At 41.2% G+C, this 25,767-nt stretch overlaps 1 protein-coding gene across 1 annotated transcript; it reads left to right on the top strand.

Moving 5' to 3' along the window:
• The first annotated feature begins 538 nt into the window (after window positions 1-538).
• On the top strand, window positions 539-25,253 carry tubgcp6 (tubulin gamma complex component 6). Its single transcript, XM_061035821.1, has 25 exons — window positions 539-841; window positions 1,097-1,899; window positions 2,029-2,192; window positions 2,525-2,738; window positions 3,708-3,866; window positions 4,250-4,371; window positions 4,544-4,607; window positions 4,709-4,818; window positions 4,971-5,062; window positions 6,979-7,118; window positions 9,296-9,445; window positions 9,960-10,041; window positions 10,508-10,596; window positions 11,218-11,333; window positions 12,731-12,869; window positions 13,017-13,115; window positions 13,222-15,031; window positions 15,359-15,514; window positions 17,586-17,754; window positions 18,480-18,621; window positions 19,946-20,140; window positions 20,719-20,851; window positions 21,334-21,547; window positions 23,160-23,353; window positions 24,712-25,253. Exons 2-25 carry the CDS (start codon window positions 1,117-1,119, stop codon window positions 24,801-24,803), a joined length of 5,628 nt encoding a protein of 1,875 aa, XP_060891804.1. The 5' UTR covers window positions 539-841; window positions 1,097-1,116; the 3' UTR covers window positions 24,804-25,253.
• Window positions 25,254-25,767: the final 514 nt, after the last annotated feature.

Here is a 25,767-nt window from a genome sequence, read left to right as displayed (position 1 = left end):
ATCTCTTACAACAGAATTGCTTTGGTTATTATATTAAAATCAGGCAAATTGTATCAGGAATGAGTAAAGAATTTGGACCGTCCCTTTATTACACAAATCAAACTAGTGCCTATTTACGCAATTTAGCTTTTACTTTTAGGCTTCAGGCATTAATGTACATTCAACTTGCTGCAATATGATGAGCAAATCACATGGAGTTTATCAACGAAGATCGGGAGACAATAGTCAATGAGCCCGCTGCATGTTTTTTTTTTTTTTGCTGTTACATTCCTCATTGTTTTATTCAATGAAACTTCAATTATTATCCTTAAATAGCCTACGTATAAAGTGTTCTACCTGACACTAAGAAAACTATTATTTACACTTTTGTCGCATCACTTGAACGCAGCACAGTGTGATGGCAATTGACAGGTTTTTACATCCTGTGATTGACAGAAAAGCTCGACCAATCAGTATAGCCTAACAGAATTCTTGGCCAATCGGCATTGACAGAATGATCTTTTGTCCAATTAGATTCAAAGGGGCAGATTTTGTCGTAACCCCGCGGCAGACACCGGAGATGAGTGAAGCCGCTAGCTCGCAATTAGCGAGCGACAACAAACAAAACTACAGCAGATTAACTGGCGCTAGTGCGATGGAACAATTTGTCAAAGTGATTGATTTTTGACAATTGGGCGGTGTGCAGATGACTCACCGTGTGGAGCGTACCTTCTTTCGCACCTTCAGCTAACCAGGACAGCCATGCTAATAACAACAGTTAGCTAGCATGCACGGGAAGGAGTCACGTCGGGATCTAAAACTGTCTTCAGTCAACTGAATATCCACCAACCAGCTTCAAAGGGTAAACAAAGAAACAGAAGGGAACTGGGCGATGATTCAGTTTGAGATTTGATGTACAATTTAGGACACCTTTATCATTTGGTGATGTGTACTGCATCAAATAAGTAAACAAACTAGGTTGCCAGATTCAAACTACATAGCTGCTAAAATATATGACAACAGCAGGTGTATGCATGTGTATTCATATAATCAGTTTCTTTCTATATTGTAACAGAAAACTACACAATTTAACCCCCATTTTATTTGAATCATGTAGGCAGAGGAAACACTGTCACCATGTATCCTAACAACCCCATGAAGTCCTGCAGCAGCAGCAGCAGCAGCATCACAGAGCTGCTGGGTGCCCTGTGTGACGCCAGTCTGACCGGGGTGTCATGGAAACGCCGTGCCCTGGGAGGAGTCTCCAGAGAAGGTTTCCGCAGGGCTCTCAAGAAGCGAGCCTATGGTGCCCTGTTGTCCAAACTTTTTCACGATGGCACCAAAGGTTCCGCCCCAGGGCCGAGCGCCACAGCCAATACACCGCCCAGGAACAAAGTCCTGATGATATGTTTTGACTTGCGGGTGGCCGGCTGCAGAGAGGAAGCGGAGCGGTTGGAGGAGCAGCTCGAGAGTCTGCCGGAGGGCGCGTCCTCCGGCGTGAGGGAAGTGGACGCAGTCTTGGAGCTCCTGGTGCACCTTGCCGGTTCAGCACCTCCGCCGCCTACCTCTTTCAGCAGAGACTACATGAGACGAGAGAGGCAAGTGGTGCGGAGGCCTGAACCGTGGGGCTACCAGAGCGAGGAGCTTCAGAGGCTGGAGGCCAGGGCGTGGGGTCTGGTGTGTCAAGAGGAATGGGGAAATTTGGACAGTTTGTGTGGGACTCAGAGATTGATGGATGCCCCTCCAGGCACAGGACTGCTTGCTCTGAGGACTAAATTGGAAGCGGAAGAAAGATTTGAGAGGGATACCAGACTGACGCTGTTTGGAGCACTGCAACACACACGCACCTCAGACCTAGACATAAGACTGGACCTGCCTCCTGTTCCCAGTAATATTGATGTGACAGGGCTTTCTATAAGGGTACGACACTGTCCTGGTCTTGTATCTAAGCTCATTATTATTATATATACAGTTGTTTCATATACACACGTACATGTATGTGTAGGTTTAATGATGACAGATAATTGGGCTAAATTGTTTTTGGTGCAGGTGCCGTCCAGTTTGGATCAGTCTGAGGACGAGGGTTTCCAATCTTCTTCCAACCTGACCCCAGACTCCCAGTCAGAGCCTAGCCCCATCCCAGACTTCGACATTTGGGAGGCTCTCCGCACATTTGAGCCTGGGAGACGCCGCTGCTGGGAGTCTGTCGGTTGGTGAGTGGCATATAAGTTGTTGCTTTTGGTCAATTTGACTAAAGTATATTAATCATGTCTTCATCATGAGAAGATCTTGCCTCGGTGATAACACTCAACAAACTCTATCAGAACAACATTAGTAAATGTGAGGGCCTCCTAATACCAGTAGTGCTCATGATTTATTGATTCCCTCTGCTGCTATGATGCATAAGGAAAAACTGCCACACAAAATACAATTAAGATTTTATACAAGTGGACGATTTAAATGTTTGCTTTTTAAATGATTGTGATTGATAAATTACACAATTTGTGAGCAAAGCCACCCAATTCTTCTCTATTTGTCCTACTAGCCCACCAGGGAAAAGGGAGTCCCTCTATCTAACAGAGGGCGGCAGGGTGGCTTTTGACCAACTGTATCGTCTATGGGAGGGCGAGCTGAGGGTGGTCAGCACCGGTACGCCCTCTCCTCTCGTCCCGCTGCCCCTGGACTCTCAGAGACAGCTGGTATCTGACCTTCTAAACGTCTTGATCGGAGTGGCATCCACAACCTTCCCCCTTAATCAGGTGCGTTTCATTACCTTGATTTATCAGTCTCTTAGATGCTCTGAAATGAAAATGAGTTGTTATTTTAGGGGCCTGGTGGAGTTAAGTGATAAAATAAGGAATGAGGTCATAAAAGCCCTGTGACAGAATTTAATTACAAAAAAAAAACACAGAATAGCATAATGGGGCAGAAAGAGTGGCAAATCTGTGCATGTGCGATATAAAGCAACCCTACTGACTTATAAAAGTCTATTGACTGAAAACTGTAAAAAGACAACATAAGAGGGGCATTCAAAAGCACATGCTTAAGATGCATTAAATGATGAACAAAGAATAATGCAGATGCAAAACCACATGGGAACTCTTCTCTAGTTTCCCATTAAGTTTTCATACTTTAACAGAATTACAGCCAGTTATACTATCAGTTGAATCCTCATTCCCTGTTTGCTCAGTAAGCCTTCTATGGTCTCTCCTCTAAGCTGGCTTTTATCATCGATATGCAGTCTGGTCGAAGAGGTAGAAGGATATAATGAACACCCGTACAATGTTATACAATCTAATGCCACAGACCTGCATCACGCTAAGCCTATGAAGTGAAAAGTTTTGCTCTGACTGTTGGAGAGTTGTTTATTAAAGTCAGAGGTAATCGTTGAGGCTGTGTTCAGTTGTGGTGCTGTGCTTATTGTCTGTGTTGTTGTTCTTACCCTCAGAAGGGTCCTGTCTAGGAACTATGCATCTATTTCTCATAAAAAAATTCCACAGGAAGGACAGTATATTACAAACATCTGATTATGTCTTGCAGTCTCAATATGATAAAGAAGCCAACACACTATATCTTAATAAATCACCATGGAGACGACTCTCTGAGAGCCTTAACAACAGCTCAATATCATAAGCTTGACTTTGCTGTAGGGCTACTTTATTGGATGTTATTAGATTAGCCCTTTGTATTTTTCGCCACCTTTTGTAAATATGTAATCTTCTTCCCAGAGTGTTCAGTTCGATGTCAGACCAGGAGTGTGCGTGTCTGGAGCCTCTATGGAAAGTGTGTCTCGTCTTTTAGGGGAGCTGGCACAGTATGGTACCTACTACCTGAGGCTCAGCCGCTTCTCTCTGCAGAGCGCCGACAAGAAAGGCCTCGTCTTCCAGGTACTGTTGTTTTGTTCAGTGCTTAGAAACACAGTTGAGACTGCACGTTGTTATCCTCCCTTCTGAATTTTTAATAACCATCATTGTGGCTGTCTTATTTAAAATCCCTTGTCCAACCCTTAAAGGCTATCAGCACAAATACACATCGATTTTACATTCAAACATATAAACCATCTAAAGATACAAATATCATTATATTAGTTAGAAGGTTTTAAAGGGTTGATGGCAGTGGATAATCTGTAGCTGCCCAATAACCTCAAAGGTATGATTAGTCCAAAAGGCTAATCATGTAGAAAAACAACGTTTTAATCAATAAATACATGAAAGTGAGCCTTTCAGTGGTTTAATCATAATTTAAAATGACAGAACTTCTTCTCTCCAAGGCTTTTACTGGTGGTCTGCGGAAGTATCTGCACTACTACAGGGCTTGTGTTCTCAGCACTCCACCCACACTCAGCCTGCTGACTATCGGCTTCCTTTTCCGTAAAGTGGGCCGCCAACTGAGGTGAGGTCATACCTGTTCTCTAAATGCTGGTGTCAACTTCTAATTTCTAGTCTTTGAACCTTAGCAGCACGCAGTCAACAGTACGTTCATGTCCACGACAGAAAAGGACCTTGATACAAATATTATCAGATCACACACACAAAAAAAATAATCTGCTTTCTTTGAATCTAAGGTACCTGTCAGAACTGTGCTGCTTAGACGGGCCTTTGGGTGCAGGCCAGGGTACCTTCCCTGTGGTGAGCGAGCTTTTATCTTCAAACTGCGATGTGTCGTTTATCATGGCGGTGTTTAGCCTATCAGATGGGGTGTCAGCTCAGTGCCATGTTGTTCTCCTCAGGGTGTTAAACTGCTCTCCTACCTGTACAATGAAGCACAGAACAACTGCAGCAACGAGAACTATCCGGTGCTGCTGTCGCTGCTGAAGAGCAGCTGTGAACCATACACACGGTCAGTCACTGCTCTGCTCATCAAAACAAAATAATATATCCCAAGGACACGACCTTCCTCCATTGTTATGCAGAGCTTGCACAATTAATTTTTGTTTCTCTCTCCTGGCATTTCATGACCGTGTCTGTCTGTTTTTACTGTGCTTCATTTAGGTTTGTCACTGACTGGGTGTACAGTGGCGTGTTTCGAGATGTTTATGGAGAATTCATGATCCAGGTCAATGAGGAGTTTCTGGGCTTTCGAGGTGAGACCACACTTACACACACTCACATAAACACTTGGCCTCAGTCAGCAGGTTCTAAAAATGAAAAGCCTGCCAGACAGATTGTCGAGCGGAAAATAAACAATATTTCATTACAGCCTTTATTGCCTAGTTGGATTTGTCCTTGTTTCTGTAAAGGGTGTCATGAAGTTATTGGATGATAATCAGTGGGAAACAGAATCAGCAGCCGCAGCTGTGGAAACCAAAGCTATCTCTGCTCTGTGAGCCACAGGAACAAACACAAACAGAAAATGTTTCTTTATTCGTTTCAGTTTTTACACCATGCTGGTGAAAACAAAAAACAAGCATGCAGTTATTCAGTTTGTTCTTTGATTTCTTGAATTGACCTTGACGAATCCACTACTGACGTTATACAAATATTCCACCATGAATAACTTTGTGCTTTGAGGAGAGCGGAGGAGAACAGTGGAGACAGGAGGAGAGAAACCCTGCAGGGCAGATTAATACAGGCATGTCTGTGCTCCTCAGGGTTCAGGAGTTACAATTAGGGCTTAAATAGAAAACAAAATAGTTACCAAATAAACTGCAAATGTTCACCCTGTTTTAGGTAATGTTTTTTTTTTTTTGGAAATAGAAAAATATGCCCTTCACATGATCAAATTAAAGAGCTAATATCATGAATTGACTTTTTTACACCTACAAAAAAAGAACTCCAAATAATAAATTGTTTGCCAAAGACTAAATTAATTAATACCATTTTTTTTAGTTATAAATTGCAAAAATCCCCTTCTTGCTCCAAATTTACTTACAAAATCGTTTTTTCTGATCAAAACATTTGCTAATAGATGCAACTTTAATAACCCTTATGGCACTATAATGTATAAACAGACACTACTTGGAAAGCACAATCATCATTTTGAACTGAGAATTTTTGATTGTTGTTTATAAATGACAGAAAACATGAAACAAAAGGGGTCAGGACTTAAACAAATAACTGATGAATCAACAAGGACTGGTCAGCAGATATACACTTGTCGTTATAGTTAATCAGTGAGGTCGGTAATCTTGGGTAATTTTTCAAAGTTAGAAGATATGAACATTTGTTGTTCTTGGTCATGTTGGATAGATTTGGGTTTTTCAGATAAACTCATAACTTATTGTCATTGTGAACTATTTTTGTTACTATTTAAAGGTATTTTCTAGATCAAGAGATGACAACAGGAAACTGATTCGCAGATTAATAGGTAATGAAAATAATCATTAGTTGAACCCCTGTGTGTGGGGAATGTTTAAAAAGTAATAAATAATCCAGATGAAATCCTTTTCACCAAACAAGCCCACACCCCGACTGTTTCACTCTGTCAGTATTCCATAAATATGGTTTTAAAACAATCATCAAATTCTATCTTAATATTGTATGTCATGCAACACCCCATTCAAGGTCAGACAATCACCTCAGCTTTGTCTGGCTGAGAGGTTCATTTGCTCATCGGCTACACCTCATCAACTCCCGCAGTGAACCTCTGCACTCCTCGCTCCCGCTTTTTGGAGGACACACAAATGTCATTGTTCTCCTCGAAGTCTGTTGGCCAGGGAGGCAATCAGTAGCTAAGCTGTCTTGGCAAGCCGCAGGCTTTTTTGTAAAGGGCTCTGGTAGCTCAGTGCATTCATGTTCTCTTATGCTCAGGATCACTGAGCTAAGCGCTAACAATTTCCGAGTGTTAATGCAAGCGGCCAGAGTTTTGCCATGCCCCGTAAGTCATACTAATAAGGAAAAGTATTGGGCCGAGTGTTGGCTAAGTATTACTCCATCACTGTAAGGTTGTTTTTTTTAAACTGCTGTTGTGAGTGTAACACTGTTATCAGAGGCACAGGAGTCAAACTACTTCTTCTGAATTGTAAAACATCAGGTAACGGGCATCTCTGAATTTCTGCAGACAAACATTTCTGGGTCCAGGGGTACACTCTCATCTCGAAGGATGTGGAGGAATGTGTGCCCCTCTTCCTGCGACACATCGCCAACGACGTATACGTCTGTGGAAAGACCATCAACCTCCTCAAGATCTGCTGCCCACAGGTTTGTTTCTCTCGTTTAATGCATTTATTCATGAAGGTGAGATCTTTTTATGCAGATGAATCTCGTGTAAAGACCTGGATGATGATAAAAGTAGCCTTATCTAAATTATATCTCTTACTTATTCAGCGCAGAGGGACTGTTGTTTGCAGTGAATAAAGTAGACTCATTACACACTGACCTCAGAGATGATCCTGATCTGCTTTTCTTGCAATCAGCAGCAGGTCAATGTGTTGTTTGAATGCACTGGTTTTTACTGACAATCACAGATTCCACATTCACGCCACAATTTTCTACCTGCCACAACAATCATTCTACCCATTTAGGAATCTATGCTGCCCAAAGGGAATTGGACAAATAATCAATAGTGTGACATATGAGGATCCAGGCTCTTGCAAAATGTCATCAATACCCCTGGATCAGTATTCTGATAAATTGTCCCGTTGTACTGAAGCAGAGGTGTTCTCGTAGTTTGTTTGTTGTAATTGTAAAATTTGAACTGTGAACCTTTCTGTTCTCTGAAGACTTTTACCAACATAGACAAACTTAATTTCGTTTTTGTCTTTGTGACATCACTACCATAATGTGGAGGGGTGAAACAGGGAGTCCAATTATCAATAAGTCTATCTATGGAAAAATGATTCTCAACTGTTCTGATAGAAGTGATTTCTCAGGTAAAAATAGCAAACCATTCCCCTTTTCTGATATCTGCAGTGGGAGGATTTTCTTTTCTTGGGGGGGATATCAGTGCAAGCTGAATATTTCCCTTGTTTGGACTGTGGACAAATAAGACATTTTGAGATGTCATCTTGGAACTTGAGAGGTTATGATGAGTACTCTTTATACTTTCATGATATTTTTACAAGATAGATAGATACTTAATTAATCCTTTGCAGGAAATAGTAGTAGCGGCTGCAATCACAATCAAGACATTACATGAAGACACCAGACAAAAAACATTTAGGCACAGAGCAATGTACTGTTTTAAATGGGGGGGTAAAGTTTACATTTAGTTGTGAATTAATTAAGTTTGTTTGGTAAATGAAATCTAATCATTAAAATGTACCTGTTTATATAACATCTAATTGTTTTTTTTAAAGTCCATGACTTTGTCCTAGAATCCAAGGTGATGTGTCCAATAACATTTGATATTTTGTCTTAACAAGTCCTGAACATAAAATGCAGATGTCGTATCTAAGGGAAGGCAGAATCTAACACTTGGTATTTTGCTTCAAAAATAAAGTATTTAATTGATTATCAGTATCATTAGGTCAAAGATGATATCACATTTTCTTTGAATTGATCATGTCAGTCTGAAGCCTGAGAGTCGTGCCTTAATATTTCTTATGCAGCGACTCCTGTCCCGGTGGTGCAGTTTATTTGCAGGCCCAGCACTTGGCTCCTAGCTGTGCTGTCATCGATGTGTGAGTGGTGCATTAATGTGAAGCAATTTGTAAAGTGCTTTGTACATTAAAGTAGAGAAGTGCTATATACATCTAAGTGCGGTCTATTTATCATTGACCATACTTAGAACTGCCTGGTGCCATAGTGAAAACCTTTAGTACTTCAGATTGTCAAGGCATCATCAAGAGTGACCATGTGATTCCTGACACTGATGCCTGTCCATCATTTGTAAAAGCCTGAGATTTGTAGCTCTTTATATATGAATAGACCCCTGACTCAACTTGATGCAGGTTAGCATTGTTTTGACAGTTTTCATGAAGCCAACTGTTTTTCATTTCCTCACTTCTCTGTGACTCCCCTGCTGATTCACCAGCACACAATGTTTGTTACGACTCGACCCACCTGACCCAATCTGCTGGGCCTCCGCTTCAGATTAATTAGAATTCTCTTCCTACTGTTTTTCTGTTTGCTAATTGCTACTGGTTTTGGTGTCTGTTATTTTCTGGACAAATTGAAGGATGGCTGTGTGAACCCCTGAGAATTAATAGAGTGACACATGAAGATAAATTTAATTGTTGATAATGTGCTCAATTAATGATATCTTCCATTTAGTTCAAAGTGCTGGGGCTAATTTTCTTAATAATGACCTTTTTATTATGTGAAACCTTTTGGGTCTTTGAAGTGTTAAAACACGGATGTCATCAAAACCTGACATCAGTATTAAAACAACTGGCTTCCTCTGTAGTCTTACCTTTCTGTTGAATGTGTGTCCACAGCACTACATCTGCTGGTCGGAGCTGCCGGTGCCTCGCATCGCCGTCACCTTTTCTCTCCAGGAGGTGGAGGTGATCGAGAGGGACTGTGCTGTGTACCGGGGACGCCTGGAGAGGATTGCTAAGCACAGCGCCATCAGCAGGGAGGAGCAAGTACTGAGACACTCAAATTAACATAAACAAAGCTATTAGAACAAATTCCATATAAGTAAAGTTTCAAAGAATTTGAAGTCTACATAGTTTATGACCTTAATTAAGAACGCCATGTGTCTCTTGTAGCTGACTTTGAAGGAGTTATGAAATTAAGAGTAGCCTTAACATCAGCGGTAAATGGTAAAGCCAAGTCATTACACAGTGTTATGTACCATGAGACAAAGGAGTAGGAGTAACTTTTATTTTTGCATTTTATAATCTATGAGGGTGACACTGCCCCTCAAGTACCGAGTAATTCAGTTGCGAGTCCTCCAAATGATGCAGCTGAAATCTGGTGTTTGCACACTGCTTGATTTGATGCATCAGCCTGATTTGTTGGGCTCTTGTGGGTGCTGCTGACTTGCAGCGGGGAGAGAGTAGGGGGTGAGGTGGATTGAGGTGAGGTGAGGTGTAGTACATGTGGATAGATCTGAAGATCTGTGTTAATCATGATGTCTTGTCTGTCTATTGTTAGGCTCAGCGAGCAGAGCAGGCACGCCAGGAGCTGATCAATCAGGTCAGAGAGTCGGCAGCCAAAACCCTGGAGAGCATCCGCGGTTAGTGTTACACTTACACCCACCCACACACACACGCCATGAATATAATTTGATATGGTGCTTGATGTATATGCACACCCCTACTCACTGAGTATGCTTTTAACAAACGACTGCTATGCACTCAGTTGTTGACTCTTGACTGCAAGAGTTTCCTGTAGCTCCATTTATTCCTCTCAGGAGAGCAGCAGAGATGCACAGGGGGGATTACTTTGTACATCATCCAGTATTATGGGCAATGAAATCCTATCATCCCTTCGCACAGCGTAGCAAACTCTTGACATCACATAGTACTTCAAAAGATATGCGGAAATGTTTGTAGAAAAGTCTGCTCTTTGCATCTCTTAGCATGGGCCTATTTTTTTGTTTTTTTTGTTTGGGTGCGTGTGTGTGGGTCTGAGGCAGATGTTATGTTTGTTCTTTGTGTGGAGGTAAGCAGCCCCTCTGTTATCTCTCCCCACTCCTGCAGGGCGGCAGGTGTCACAGCGTCTGGCTGAAGAGGCCAAGAAGAGGGAGCGTTTCGAGGAGCTGAAACAGCACCTGGAGCAGGAGCAAGAGGTAGAAATGTGGGACAAGGAAAAAAAAAAGAAAAGGAGAGCGTAAAACATGCTGTGCGTGAATAAGAGTAACAGGTTTTTTAAAGTGTACTTGTGCTCGTATGTGTTAGCAAGAGATATGTGTGAGCATGTGTCTGTCAGAGTGAGAAAAATATGATGTGTTAGCAGGATAGAGGCAAAGGCAGGGAAGTGTCGTTTTTTGGGTTTTTTTTCCGATAGCAATCAAATGTCAAACCTGTAAACACAACTTGATGTTTCTTACAAGTGCTGAGGGAACATATCTGCTCTTTGGCTGCTAAATGCTCCACTTTGTTCACCAGCTAGCTGTACACTGTGTGCGTTTGCTGTTTGGTGCTGTGCAGATAGGGTACAATAGGCTTCAGAGCGTTTCTAGACAACAACACAATGACATGTAGCTCGCTATAAGCTCCTAAAAGCCAAAGTGAGCTTATCCTTTATAAGCATACATGTTTATTATAAGGATATCAATTAGAGCCGCTTTATGTTATGTAAACATAACAATTTGGATTCATAGACAACACCCACGGCTTTGATGCCCATTTTAGAAGCTGTAGGCATAAATATATATTTGTGTGTGTGTGTCTGTGTGTGATTGCACTAGTGGCGGAGTGTAGCCAGGAGGAAGCAGGAGGATGATGACTTCAGCTTTGCCAGAGAGGTGAGGGACCGAGAGAAAAGACTACAAGCCCTGGAGGAGCAACTGGAGCAGAGAGCCAGGTCTGACTGATTTCACAGCCGCTACTTCAGATGTAAATGTTTTAATGATGACTGATTCATCTCTGATTTTGTTAGAATAAATTTTATTAAAAAAAAATGTAAACTGATCAGGGTAAGCATGATTGGACATCAGTTCCATCTGTGCATGATATTTCAGCATTTTGACTTGGGGCCCAATTTCCCATGCAATTGGGGACAAGCATGTGATGCCACAGCTTGCACAAATGTGATGAGAGTCGGTAATGTGAGCACAGCGCCAGCGGATTTCTATCACACGGTTTGAAGTATTTAATTTGCTTTACAAAGTTACTTTGAAGTAAAAACCCAAACGGCTTTTTACCTAATTATTACCCAGGAGCTTTCTTTATCATTACTGGAAGGCAGATTTATGTGTTGACAATTTCTAAGATTTAGATACCTTATTATTTAAGATGTACTCTGAAAATAATCCCTTTCACTTCTGAAAAAGAGATTTTCATTGAGGAAAAAAATATTTTAATTTTACTTTGTACAAGCCATTTCATATTATTGGATACTAGAATCTAGATCACTAAGAGGCTGATGACTGCTTGTGAAAATTACATATATTTGAATTCTGAGCAGCACATATGGCAGACATACACTGACAGTATATGAGCCCCACATACAGTATAAGCCTGTTGCCATCAAAGTTTTAGATTACACCTCATAGAGGAGAAGGAACTCTGATTACGAGATGATTTGAACTCAAATTTAAATATACGTTTACAAGTGTTTGAATTATCCATCACTTGTAAGTGTGTTTGGAATATCATTTGGTCGCAATCAGCCGATCTTTCTTTAGCACGAGCGGTGACTTAAAGATTTTGTAGTTCTTATCAAAGTTGAGTTTTGATATGAAGCAAATGTAATCTACCTCCTGATTAAAGGGCGCAGTAAATGACCCCATAAGTAAGAGGTTACATATCTGATCTTCAACAGTAATGTGTCCTGACATAAAAACACCAGTAATGTCAATTGATTGATCAGCAAAAAAACAAAAAGGAAGGTTTTTTTTTTTTAAATCAAAAAGCTACATATTTGGCCTCTTTCATACTTGATTCATTATTTTCTGGTTATTTAGTCTTCAATGGTTATAAACTGACTGTCTTTGGGATCTAGACTGTTAGCCTAACAAGACATGTGGTTCAGAACTTCCGACTCTCTCATACTGTGTTTGGCATTTTTCACTCTTTCACTATTTGTCACCATGGATTAATTGTGAGCATAATCAGCATACTACTCGATAATGGAGATAATTGTTAGTTTGCCGCTCTGCTGTACATTAATCATTCCTTGACAAGAATGTACTGCTCTGGAGAACTCCCTCCGCCAGATTATTGACTTAGCGCTCGTATGCTTCTCCACTCACATGGTAGGAAGGAGCTGATTGCTCAGTACAGCCATCTGTCGGAGGAAGCCGCTCGCAGAGAAAGGCGGGCCATGTGGCGGGTGCAGCGAATGAGACTTCACGAAGCCCGGGCTCAGTTCTTTATTCATGACGGGAAGCAGACTCAGGTTTGTAATGAATAAATAATTGGCATAAAAACACACACACACACACACACACACACAGAGATTACAAAGAAAAGATGATAAAAGAGAATGTAATTATAAAATGAAAGGGAGGTAATTCTAACAAAAGCTCTCATGACTTCTTTCCAGGCAATGCTGGAGAAATATCCTTTAGGCCAGGAGAGACCTCCCATGGAAGCACTACCATCTGTTCACTCAGTGCAACAGACTGCACCACAGCCAACGCTGGTATGACAACACACTGGTTTTTAACATGGATCCTCATTTCTTTCCACTTCATCACATCCATTAGACGTGTGTGTAGACATCCTCCTTTGTATCTTCCTCTTTGCAGGAGGATCTGTCTGAGCAGCAGCATGCAGAGCCTCAAGAACCTGATACGATGTCACCACCGTCTCATGTTACATTAGACCCAAACCTCATCTCTGAGAACATTGACATCAATGATTTTCTCCCCAAGTCGCCAAATCCTGACAGTCAGCAGGTGGATGTGGCCCTGCAGGAGATTGGATCTGATCTACCTGAAGTGTGTCCCACAGCACAGTTGGTAGACTATGACTTCAACGCCCCCTTTAGTCCACTCGAGGGTATCACCGGCCAAGTCTCTGCCCCGCCCCGGCCTCGCTGGGGACCTGCAGCCCAGCCTGACCACCCTTCTTTTTCACACATCCAAGTAGGAGAGAATGTGTCTGAAGTTCAGGAGACTGTCCCCAAAGCCAGCTCCTTTGGTCAAGCCACCAAATCCAGCTTTCCTTTGGGCCAATACACCTTAGAAGGGACTCAAAAAACATCTAAAGCAAACATTTATGGACATCCGTCTCAAGCGTCAGTGCAGCTAGTGGATAGTAGTGGCTCAAAGACTGACGACAAACAAGCAGATGCTGCATCTAAGACAGAAGAGAAGTCTGAAACAGGGACCTCCAGGAGTAAAGACGACGTAAAGGAAGACGAGAGAACTATAGAAGTTAATGTTGATGATATTGAACCAACTGATCACAGCTCAGTTGCTCAAGATAAAGCCAGTGAAAGCATTTCTTTGCCAAACATTCATGTCTCCGATGCAGACCTTAAAGCTGCAGAGCTGGTGTCAGATGCTGTTGCCACACAGCCTTCTCCGAGCATCCATGGTCATTCTTCTGATGCTCACATAAAAGTTGGACAGTTTACGTCAGCGATAACGACGTCTCTTCCTTCCTCAAACGCTCACGGTCATTCCTCAGATTCACACATCAAGATTGGAGAACATGTTTCCGAGGTGGATTCTCCTCTATTTTCCCAGAGTGCTCATGGTCACTCCTCTGACGCTCACATTAGAGTTGGAGAAAACGTTTCGGACTCCGTCGTCCCTCTCCCTTCTCAAAACGTCCACGGTCACGCCTCGGATTCCCACATCAAAGTCGGCGGACATGTTTCCGATGTAGACGCCTCTCTTCCCTCCCCCAGTGTTCACGGTCACGCCTCAGATTCCCACATTACAGTTGGAGAAAATGTCTCTGATTTTGTCGCGCCACTTAGCGCTCCGAGCATCCACGGTCACTCCTCTGATGCTAATATAAAAGTAGGCGAGTATGTGTCTAACATAACTGAAGATAGACCTCGTTGGAGTAAACATGGGCACGCCTCCGACGGCATCCTTCAGTCAGGCTGTGTGGTATCTGGAGATGAACCCGCCTTGTCTGCTCTACCAGGAAGCTCTTATGGACACTCCTCAGACTCAGCTTTGGGTCTTGGGTGTTTAGTTTCAGGACATGAACCCAGACGTTCTCCTCTCCCTGGCAGTGCTCATGGACATTCTTCAGACTCAGCTTTGGGTATCGGATGTTTAGTTTCAGGAAATGAACCCAGACGTTCTCCTCTCCCTGGCAGTGCTCATGGACATTCTTCAGACTCCAATTTAGGTGGTGGATGTGTTGTGTCAAAAGCTGATACCGCTCAATCACCTTTACCGGGCAGCGCGTACGGCCACTCCTCGGACTCAGCGCTGGGTGTGGGTTGTGTGGTGTTGGGGACGGAGCTGCAAGCCGCTGCGCTACCAGGCAGCATGTATGGCCACTCATCAGATTCTACACTTGGAGTCGGGTGTGTGGTGGGGGGTAAAGGTGGTGAAACTCAGCAGAAGGCAGAAAGCAATGAAGATGGTAAAGGTAAGGGGTAATATTTAATGATATGTAGTTCTTTATAAATATGTTGGTTGGAGACTTTGTTCTAATCTCTTCGGCATCAATCAAAGTTCTTTCCACTGTGTAATATTTGGAGGATGTCACTTTGACTAGTAGACTCTGATTCTCAGATGATTGATTGATATTTCAGGTAGGATTCAGTTATAAACCTGTTAAAAAGTGCTATACTGAAGGTTGTTGGCTGTGCAATAATGTCTGCATACTGATCCTTTACCAAGCTCTAACCCCTCCAGTATAAGAAAGGGAATTTCTCTAAGTTGGACTTTTTTTTTGTCTAACATCTTGCTTCAGGTGCTCAAAGCTTCAGTGAGCAGCTGGCCGAGAGCATGGGGTCCTGGGCAGCTGGCTTTGCTTTGACCCCTGGAGAGAAGTCGGAGCAGGATTACCTCTTAGCTTTGTCTTCACATTACCAGGTGGAACACTACGAGGACTGCTACAACCTAATGGGTAAGTTGAATATATGTTGTTATGCCATTTTTTTTTTTAAAGATTTATTTTTGGGCTTTTTGTGCCTCCTACCTGGAGAGATAGGACAGTCAGAAATTAGGGAGAGAGAGAGAGAGTGGGGAATGACATGCAGGAAAGGAGCCACAGGTGGGATTTGAACCTGGGCCATCCGCTTGAAGGACCATAGCCTCCACACATGGGGCGCACGCACTAACCACTGCCCAACTGCCCCACTGTGCCACCAGCGCCCCAGAAGCATTAATCTTAAGGCAGTGAGGGCCAGATCATTTTTTACAAGGGGCTGTGAGGCTTAAACACGTTGGGGTTAGTTTATGTTAAAGTTTCAAGAAAGTGTTGATAATTTTGAATAAATAAATAGGATAGGATAAAATTTTATTGATCCCCAGAGGGGAAATTCGGGCGTTACAGCAGTACAGACAAGAAAACTCGAAAATACACATTAAACAGAATAGATAAGATAAATAAATAAAAATAAAAACAGGGGGTATATACAAGTACAAAATTAATGATGAAGTTAACTTGGGGGAATTGAGAATTTAGACAGTATTTGGAGGCCTGAGTTTTATATTAAGGAGAGTGTTATGAGGGTAAGTTCTCAGTTAACAAAAATCTTGAATTTTTTAGAGTCTTATCGTTGAGTCATTTTTAAACAAATTACAAAAAAATAGCTTGAGTTAAAATACAACCATTCTGCTCATACTGCTTCCTTTTTTCAGTAGATGGAGATTATAATAATCATATAATCAGTTATTTTATTGACAAAATGTACAGTCAACAGTAAAACTCCAGGAGTTGTAAATGGACTCTCCCTTTCTATTGGCTGTAAAGTCTTACGTTTTTCAATTTAAGAAGTAGTCTAAAGTTTTTAATTTGATGAGTACGAGCATATCTACACGGTCAGAGATGAGTCGTTCAGTATGTGCGCACTGTTTGCTCCCCGATGTGTCCCAAACAACGTAATGAGAAATGAAACACCTTTTGAGACACAGAAAAACATCATGTCAAAATGCATGAATGAAAATGATACACCTTTCAGCTTGGCGGAGCTTATTTCATGTAAATTAAAACATGTTCAGGAGTGATGCTTTTCCAGAGCCTGTTAAATATTTACTCCCTCAGCAGCCACAGGGCTTGCATAAAAAGCGGTGATATTTCATAAGGGCATTAGGTCTGGTTTATTTTGTGTAGGATGCATCATGGCGTGCTGAAGTAATATCTCGTCTTCTCCCCTTCTGCGTGCGGAGTTCAGTCATGTTCTTATTCATGCCAGCTTCCAGGGTCTCCATGAAATCAATCAGAATCTAGTCATCCGAAAACATCTTCCACACTACTGATCAAAGTCAGGAGCCTTAATGTTTTACAGACTGTTACAAAGTACAGGGAGGGGGAACAAAATAAATGACACAACTAAATATATGGTGCTATTGAATGAAATCTCCATGCAGTAAATAAATACTGGAGAATGTAAAGTCCTTGTGTTTTATTTGGTGTTGTGATTGTTTCAGAGATGTTTTGATTCATATTAGTGTGAATTAAGAGAGAGTCTTTATCTGCAGTAAACATTTATTTTCAGCTTTCAATCAGTTGGTAATTTTTCTGCATGACCTTTATTTAATTTTGTTCATATAACATATACTTATTCAAAATAGTAAAAAAGCCCAAGTTCACTTATTCCAATGTCCTGGTTTGTCTCAGTCAGAAGTCCAAAAACGAGAAGTCTGATGATGAAGACTAATAAATCCTGTAAATAAGAACAGCTGAGGAAATGAAAAAAAAAAAAAAAAAGGTTTTGGCATTTTTCATTAAGTAAAATTAGTCAAAGGATAAATTATTTATCCAAACTTTTGTTCATCTAATTGTTTCAGTAACTTGTGTGTTTCTTCAGGCTCATCATTTTGGCTACATGTATTATTATTTGGCTCCTGTTTCTCTTTCACTCGTCTTTACCTTTTTTTTGTTCTCTTCACACTTTTTAATGCAACACAGTTTTTCTGCAGTGGTGAGAGCGATCTGTATTCAGCGACATGCCTGTCCTCTCCCTCTCACACAGCTTCTTCCCCCGAGTGTCAGCTGCTGAAGCAGGTAACTCGGGGTCCCTGGGGCCTCCCAATGGACCCCACACTCCGCAAAGCCACAGACACCACGGCTGTCCAACTCAGCGAGATGGTCTCCCTGCCAGTTCTGATAAAACACTCGGTCACCGCCCCGCTCATCACACAGTGAGTGTCTGCCTGACAGAAAGCAGCAGAAGGAGGAAAGGGAATGTTTGCTGTTAGTTGGAAACGGCACATTTATAAGCACGTTTAGTATCTGTGAGGTTATTCTGCAGGGTTCTGCAAGTTAAAGCTTTTTACTTTTTCTTTTGGTTTTTCTGCTACATCAGGCAACTTAAACTGTACTCGAGTGCACATTCGTCGCTGGAGGAGTAATTTAAATACTTATTACCTTCCATTTTCCCATTCTTGTTGGATCCCTTTTCTTTTTGAAATTCCATCAGAACTCGTGACAAGCCTGTCAGTCTTTGACTACAATGTTTCTGCACCCTGTGCAGTTTAACCTGCGTGAAGTAATGGCTCTCTAATCCCTCTGTGCACAAAGAGAGGATGTCGTATATTCACTGTTTGGAATCCATAGCTCTCCATTTTGAGCAAAACATTTGTATGCCAAGCTAAGACCATGCTGTTTGATGTTTTTTCATTTATCTTTCCTCTGCCAACTTTTCAAATCAAGAAACCCTTCCCTTAGTCCCACTGTGACATAAAAGGGAATTGATGACGGGTATTATAATATAATAAAGGACTAAATAGTGAAAAGTAGTATATACTTTGAGCTTCCTCCATCGTCGTGTCATTTTCACAACATGAATCAAATTAGCCAGTCAGCAACATTTCAGTCTTTTCCCTTCTAATCACGGTCATTCTCTCCTCCACCTTCCAACCCGCAGTGTGTCTCTGGTGAACAAGGCTGTGGTGGACTACTTCTTTGTGGAGTTGGGGGTGGAGAGACACTTTGAGGCGCTGCGCCACTTCCTGCTGATGGAGGATGGCGAGTTTGCTCAGTCGCTCAGTGATCTGCTCTTTGAAAAGGTGAAGCTCTTCATCTATATGCATTTTGAAAATGGGTCATAGGTGGTATTTTCTTCAGTTAAATATGTTCTGGAAGAGATCCTGAAAGGGTTAAATGTGCTGCTACATCTTTGAATTCAATAGATTTTAAACCCGCACTGCATACGTTTGATATTTTCTGCAAACAGGCGCACCTTTCAAAAAATTTAATGTCAGTGTTTGGAAACAGTCAAAACTGAGCTGAACTAAAAGCTGCATTAAAGATAACTTTGAATAAAAAATGGATTAAATGTCAATATGTAATACAGAAGGGGTTTCTCATTATTGCAAACCTACAAACATTTAATAACCTCAACCCTGCTGTCAAATTCAAACTCATGGAGCTTCTCAACACCCTTAATCTCATTGTTTTGGTTTACAGCCTGCAGATTTACTGTTTTTCTTAATTTCATACACTCTTATCAGCTTTATTTCCAGGAGAAAAAGACGGATAGTTTTCTCTGTTTTGGTTGCATTTGCCTTTATTTTAAAGTAACAGCGTTAGTGTCACTTAGACATGATGGCAGACAAAAAATTCACCCCTGATATTGCAAAGTTTACGGTTGCTTATTTATATACTTGGTTGATAGCAAGCAAACTCCATTGAAATCATATTTGTTGCCCTGTAAGAATGTCAGTCCAATCTTCACGCTTTTTTTTTTTTGTTGAGTTTCGTCTTTTTGATCTCTCACACCTCCTGAAGGAAATCTCTGTGACTACTTTAATACTCCACTATGTTTGGAGCTCTGCAGGTACTTTTCTAACTTTTTTTTACTAAAAACAGGTGCCTGATGCAGATGGTGATAAGCCTCTTATTGTCTACAAGCATTTCACATATTTTCTTTTTTCAAAATGTAATTTCAGACATTGGTAATACAAAGATATTCTCTAAGATTTTGTTTTTAAATGTCTACCTCTGGATGTTTTTTTTTAGTACATGATGCCTCACTTCTAGATTGCGTCTCTGCTTGTGTCAAGCCCGAGCTTCCTGCTGTGAAATAACAAGCACAGCTTCTGCTAACACCTTAGTGCTGCTGTGCAGAAACATTTGCGTGCACCTGTCTCCTGAGGCTCATGAGACAGAAGGTTTTTTTGTTCCAGCCACACACACACTTCACCAGCTGATTCCACTGATGAGCACACCTTCAACCAGAAAGCCAGCTGATCATTGTAATCATCTACCTGTGGTGCTTGTTTGGAGTGAAAATGTTTACAGCAAATTTGAAACCGCAGGTGTAGATATAAGGGGGTAGTTATCCATAGTTGGGATTTTGTAATGAATTCAACTGGTGTCCCCTGCACACAGCTTGGGAGTGGACAGACCCCCGGCGAGCTGCTGACCCCGCTGGTCCTGAACTCCATCCTCAGTAAGGCCCTGCAGTACAGCTTACATGGAGACACGCCCTTGGCTAGCAACTTCACCTTCGCCCTGCGCTTCCTCCCGGAGACCTTCCATCCACACGCCCCCGACTCCCTCAACTGTCTGGAGCTGCGCTACAAGGTGAGGATTTGCATTTTTACCTGAGTGAGTAACAGAGTGTGTACGCTAGGCATGAGTGGCAGCTTGAATATGACAACCTGTCATGTCGTGACAAACTGCTCTGGGCGTGAAAAAATTAGCTTATCGCGCACTTGAAGCGGTTGAACGTCGCAGATTGATTGGAGTTGGTTCCTTTGGATGACATGCGCTGTGACTAATGCATTTATTGTCCTCTGCTGTTGTTCTCCACCCTCCTATCTCTGCCATGACTGTTCTCTCCTGCTTAATCTCAACTCTTTCCTTTCTTTATCTCATGCCTCACGTTTTTTTTTGCTGTTTTCTCCCCATATGTCTTTCCTCACTACCCCCCATCTTTTTCCACTCCATCTTACCTTCACATTCCTCTCACCTCCTTCATCAACATCCATGCACCCACATCTTCCTCCCCCTCCACTCCCTTTTTACTCACCCTCATCTGTCACTCTCCCTTTACCTGTTTTCCCAACTTTTCTTTCACACTTGTTCTCACACCTTCCTCACTATTTCTTTCTTTTTGCCTTGTTGTGTCTGTCTGCTTTTTCCTCCTCATCGTCTCCCAGGTGGACTGGCCGTTGAACATCATCATCACGGACAGCTGCATGAACAAGTACAACCGTCTGTTCTCGTTCCTGTTGCAGCTCAAACACATGGTGTGGAGCCTCCGCGAGGTCTGGTTCCACCTCAAGAGAACAGGTGAGAGCTTTTGATGCCGGCCCAGCTCAGACTCCAGCTTTCCTCTATGAAGGAAAGATTCCTTAAGATATCTCCAGTTGTGCCTCAACTGTTTATCAAATATTTATAAAGGGAAACACTGTGAGTCCTTTATGTTTTATTCATACAGAGAACATGTAAGCGAGTATATAGATTGATATCTTGATGATATAGAGTCTTCAATTATTAGAGGGGTGTGAACTTGAGCAATTCAAACTTTATTATTACTGATCACAAGCACTCCAAATGCATTTTAAAGTTTTATTCAAATTGGACCATAAGAAAAAAGCATAAAAAATAGAATAGCCAGGCTCTGTTTTAAACGGATATAAATGATACTTGTTTGCAATGTAATTGACTTCAGACCTGTGTGAAATAAAAAAGAAACAGGTCTTTTATAAAGTGAAGCCTGTGAGTAGTAGTTATGACTAGTTCCCACTTCCCACCTTCTGTTTTCCCCGCAGCGCTGGTGAAAGGCGCCGGCCGCTCGGTGCAGTTCCGTCAGCTGCAGCTGTACAGACATGAGATGCAGCACTTTGTCAAAGTGATACAGGGATACATCGCTAACCAGATCCTGCAAGTGTCCTGGAGCGAGTTCACGGCCAAGCTGGCCACGGCCAGTGACCTGGACGCCATCCACCGCACACATGCAGACTACCTCAACAGAGCCATCTTCAGGTGAGAGCTGGGCAGAGTAGAATGAAGCATTGCTGTATAATGCCTGCTGTTTATCCCTACGCGAAGCAAGGTGGTGTTTGATTTTGATTTTTTACTGCAATCCATTTCATTGTTGGAGATGCAGCTTGATAGGATCAAATGTCCTTTATACTTTGTTGATTAAATGATTGGTTGGTTGATTGATTCTATCAGATATCAGTAAATTAAAATAATTTCTATCAGTCATTTCCAAAGTTGACAAAATGTGTCCTTAACTTTCTTGATTTGTCAACGACCCAAAGAATTCAATTTATTTTTAAAGAGAAAGAAAATATTCACTTTTTAGAAGCTGAAATCAACGGATGCAATGTATGTAATAGACGAAGAACTAATGTTATTAGAAGAATCATTTTGCCTGTGTCGGTTCCAGAGTCTGGAGGAGTTGAGATACGGTGTAAAATTGTAAAAAAAATGTAAAAAATCATACAGAACACCGTCATTTGCTAAAGCTTTAAACCCTAGATTGAATTGAAATCAAATCACACAGACTAGATATCTCATGCTCAAACTGATAATCCATCTTAATTTGACGCCTTCAAATATTATTTTCATTTTACACGACATCCGAGCCTTTTAGACATAAGGGTATCACATTTAATAATTCCAACTGAGTTTGTGCGACTGGCCTTATGTTCTTAATAAAAATGATTCTAATGAGGAGCTGCAATAATTAGTCAACATTTTTTCACAGTTTACTGAAGTTTGACAGTTTTCCACTCAGGGAGGTTTGCAGAATTGAAATCTTTACACTCTGGTATCAGATAACAGTGAGTAGTGGTGTCAGGTATTTGGCAGTGAATTAGAGCAGTATGTCTCCCAGAATAAAGCCTCAGAACTTTTTGTGAACTATGTGCTCCCTTTTTTAAAAAACATCTTCAGCTCAGGTCCAGATATTTTTAGGTTTTCCTTTCAGTCATTTGGTCAACCAACAAAAAGTTACAGGACAGAAGTCATTCATGGGGTGCTAGCTGAGCAAATGTTGATGTTTGCCAATTTCTTCCAATACACATTATAACAATATTGACTTTGATTGTTTAGTCCTTAAAACATAAAAGATGGAAAATCTTCATCACCATTCTTTAGATCCATGTTTTATTCCAGGTAGTCTATAGAATTGTCTATAATGTGAACTTTCGATATTTACAAATACATAATGTACTGGTAAATGTGAAATCCCTTTGATAATCCTCATTTGCAGGTATTTTAGGTACAGCACAGATGTTTTAATTAAAATATAAACAGCAAACCCTGTTTTACACCCTTGTCATTTCAGGCTGAAACACCACAAAATGCATGAAAAATTATTTCTTCCTGCTCTGTACGGGCAAAGCAAGTTGAAGAAGCACCCTGTGCACACATAACTACGCATGGAATTAATTCAGCCTACTCTTTACAAGTTAATTAAACCTCCAGCTGTATCTGAGGCCACCTTTTTAACCCCATGAATGATTTAATCTCATTAGGTGGGCTTGTCAAGTATCACACTTTCTTGTGTTTCATTCGAGCCCTCCTCTCAAAGCCATTTCAGAGTTCCTTGTCGTGTTCCTTTAACTCTGCACTCTTGACTCCCCAGAGGTTTGCTGACAGAGAAAGCTGCTCCGGTCATGAACATCATCCACAGCATCTTCAGCCTGATCCTCAAGTTCAGGGCCCAGCTGATCGCACAGCCCTGGGACAGCCAGCAGGGGGAGGCGGTGCACCCCAGCTTCATCGCCATGCAGCAGTCCTACAACACCTTCAAGTACTACTCCCACTTCCTCTTCAAAGGTGAGCACGGATACACTATTCTAGTGAGGTTTATTTCAATCCATCTAGTTTTCAAATTCAAGAAAAAGAATCCAAATATGAAGCTGAACTGATCCTGTCTTGTTACAAGTATTTGTATTTAGTAGTTTTGTAGAATGATTCTGTGGTAACTTGGTGTAGCTATAATCAGTCAATCAAACGATGTGTTAAAAGAATCCACTTCACATGAATAATACATTCAAAATAAAGGCAGTGGCAACAATGAGCTAATTCCACCCACGTGAAGTGATTGCTAATTCTCATTTATATTTAAACACATTTATGTTATGAAGGTATTAAACGTGGATTGTCTTGTAATATTAAATGGTAAAGTATTTACTTAAGTGTTGTCACCTTCTCTCAGAGTGAGTGTTCAACAATAACACATCTTTGATAAATATAAGAGATTCATTAAGTAACACAGTCTTTGACTTCAATATTAACCCTGCTCATACTCGAATAAGGAAAACAGAAGAAGAGATGAGTTCAGGTTCATCAACGATTAAGTTGATTGAATTAAATAGTTGTGGATTAAAAAGATTGTGAGTATAGAACATATGTACACCAATAGTTTTTTGTTGTAGTAAAGTGTTCTATGTGTTAAGCAATTGCTTTTAAAGATACATTTACAACTTTTTAGGTCTGTCTTCAAAGTCACACTTGTAAACACAATGTTCAAACTGGGCGCCTCCTCCTGGTCTCATCACCACCTGAAGTGACCTGAGAACAGGCATTTTACATTTGTTTTAATGGAAAAGTTAATAATTTAGCATGCTAGCACAAGCTAACCGCTGGTGTTTGGCACCTGCCTGTCAACAGAAAACCAGCTCCGCGTCCGCAGGCGAAAGCCAACCCAAGGTTCACCTCACTATGTTTTCTTAGTCACTACATCCACGTGTTAGCCGGTTTGAATTTTGTCCTATCACTGAAAGGTATCCACTCTTAAACTCACCTGAGTGCTGTCATTGGCTGAGGGAAATAAAATAAAAACATGAAAACAAAGGCAGAGGACAGGATCTCTGCAGACACAGTCAACACCACACACTTGTGTTGGCCCATGAGTGATGATTGAGTGGCGTGACTTTTTTATAACTATGTATTATTTTTGATGAAAAAGCTACCGACTCTATGATTTCATCGGATGATTTACAGGAAAATGTCACTAATCAATCTCTAACTGGCACTTTAGTTTTACATATGTCCCTTTTAATCAAGTAGTCGAGGAAACATCAAATGAAACCTTTATAAAATGAACACCTCTAATCACAACTGTATGTACAGGTTAAACCAACTTCTGAAGCAGTTAGAGAGTAACTCGTGATTCTTTTCTCGTCTCACAGTGGTGACTAAGCTGGTGAACAGAGGCTACCAACCTCATCTGGAAGATTTCCTGCTACGAATCAATTTTAACAACTACTACAAAGACTCCTGAGCGAGGACCGCTGCTGTAAGTGTTGAATGAGCTTAGCCTGAATAATACACACAATACAGGCTGTTTAAAAAATAGTCAGCAATGCAACATTGTGTACATGAATGCTAATATTTTTAAGAATCTCACATAAGTGTGTTTAAGAAAGAAGACAGATCAGACAGATTTGAAAAAAAGTGTTTTTCATCGCCTTTTAAAGAAAGGAAAATGAATACCCACCTGTACTGAATATCAGGGCATGGATTGTACATCACAACCTCTTTTAAAAATCAATGTGCAGGACATTCACAGCATGTAGCTTTACATTAAAAATGATGTGCTGCCAAAGTTTGTAAGTGTGATAAGCTGACACCATGTGTAATGTCCAACGTGCTCCAGCATGCCTCCAGCCCTGTGTGTATAAATGTAATGTCGATTACATGTAAATAAAAGAGCTAATGCTGTCTTTAATAAAAGCTCTGTCTGGTGTCAAAGTTAAAGGAAAAAAAAAAGAAGCTTCTTCAGTTAGAAAAAAAAAAGATTATATTTATTAAAGATTGCATGTTAACATTGATTTTAGAAAATGACAAATCAAGTGCAAAGAATCATGGGTAGGATACTTTACACCAAGAAAAACAGAAGAGGAGAAAATGTAGTCCTTTCTATTTTACACTGAAAAGTATTTTCTACACCGTCAGTACCCAGATTTGTCCTGACTTCATTACGAACTGAACACACATTTCTTCAGGACTTAACAGCACAGCTGTAAGAAGTATAATGTGCGGCTGCAAACACACGGCGTTATAGGGTTTGCTTGGCTGGATGCCATTTATCAGAGGTACAAGACAGGCTACAGGCTGCGTCGGTCATGAAACAGGACACATTAGCCGACGCTGTGACTGACACACTAAGCGTGTTTGTTTTCATTGCTGTAGTTTAATTACAGGTTTGGTTAAAGTACTCAACCAGCACCTGAGGAAGGAGGGTA

This window comes from Labrus mixtus, chromosome 4 (assembly GCF_963584025.1).
Source record: "Labrus mixtus chromosome 4, fLabMix1.1, whole genome shotgun sequence".
Taxonomy (NCBI): domain Eukaryota; kingdom Metazoa; phylum Chordata; class Actinopteri; order Labriformes; family Labridae; genus Labrus; species Labrus mixtus.
The sequence above is the reverse complement of the archived record's forward strand: the minus strand, read 5'-3'. Positions and strand labels throughout refer to the sequence as shown.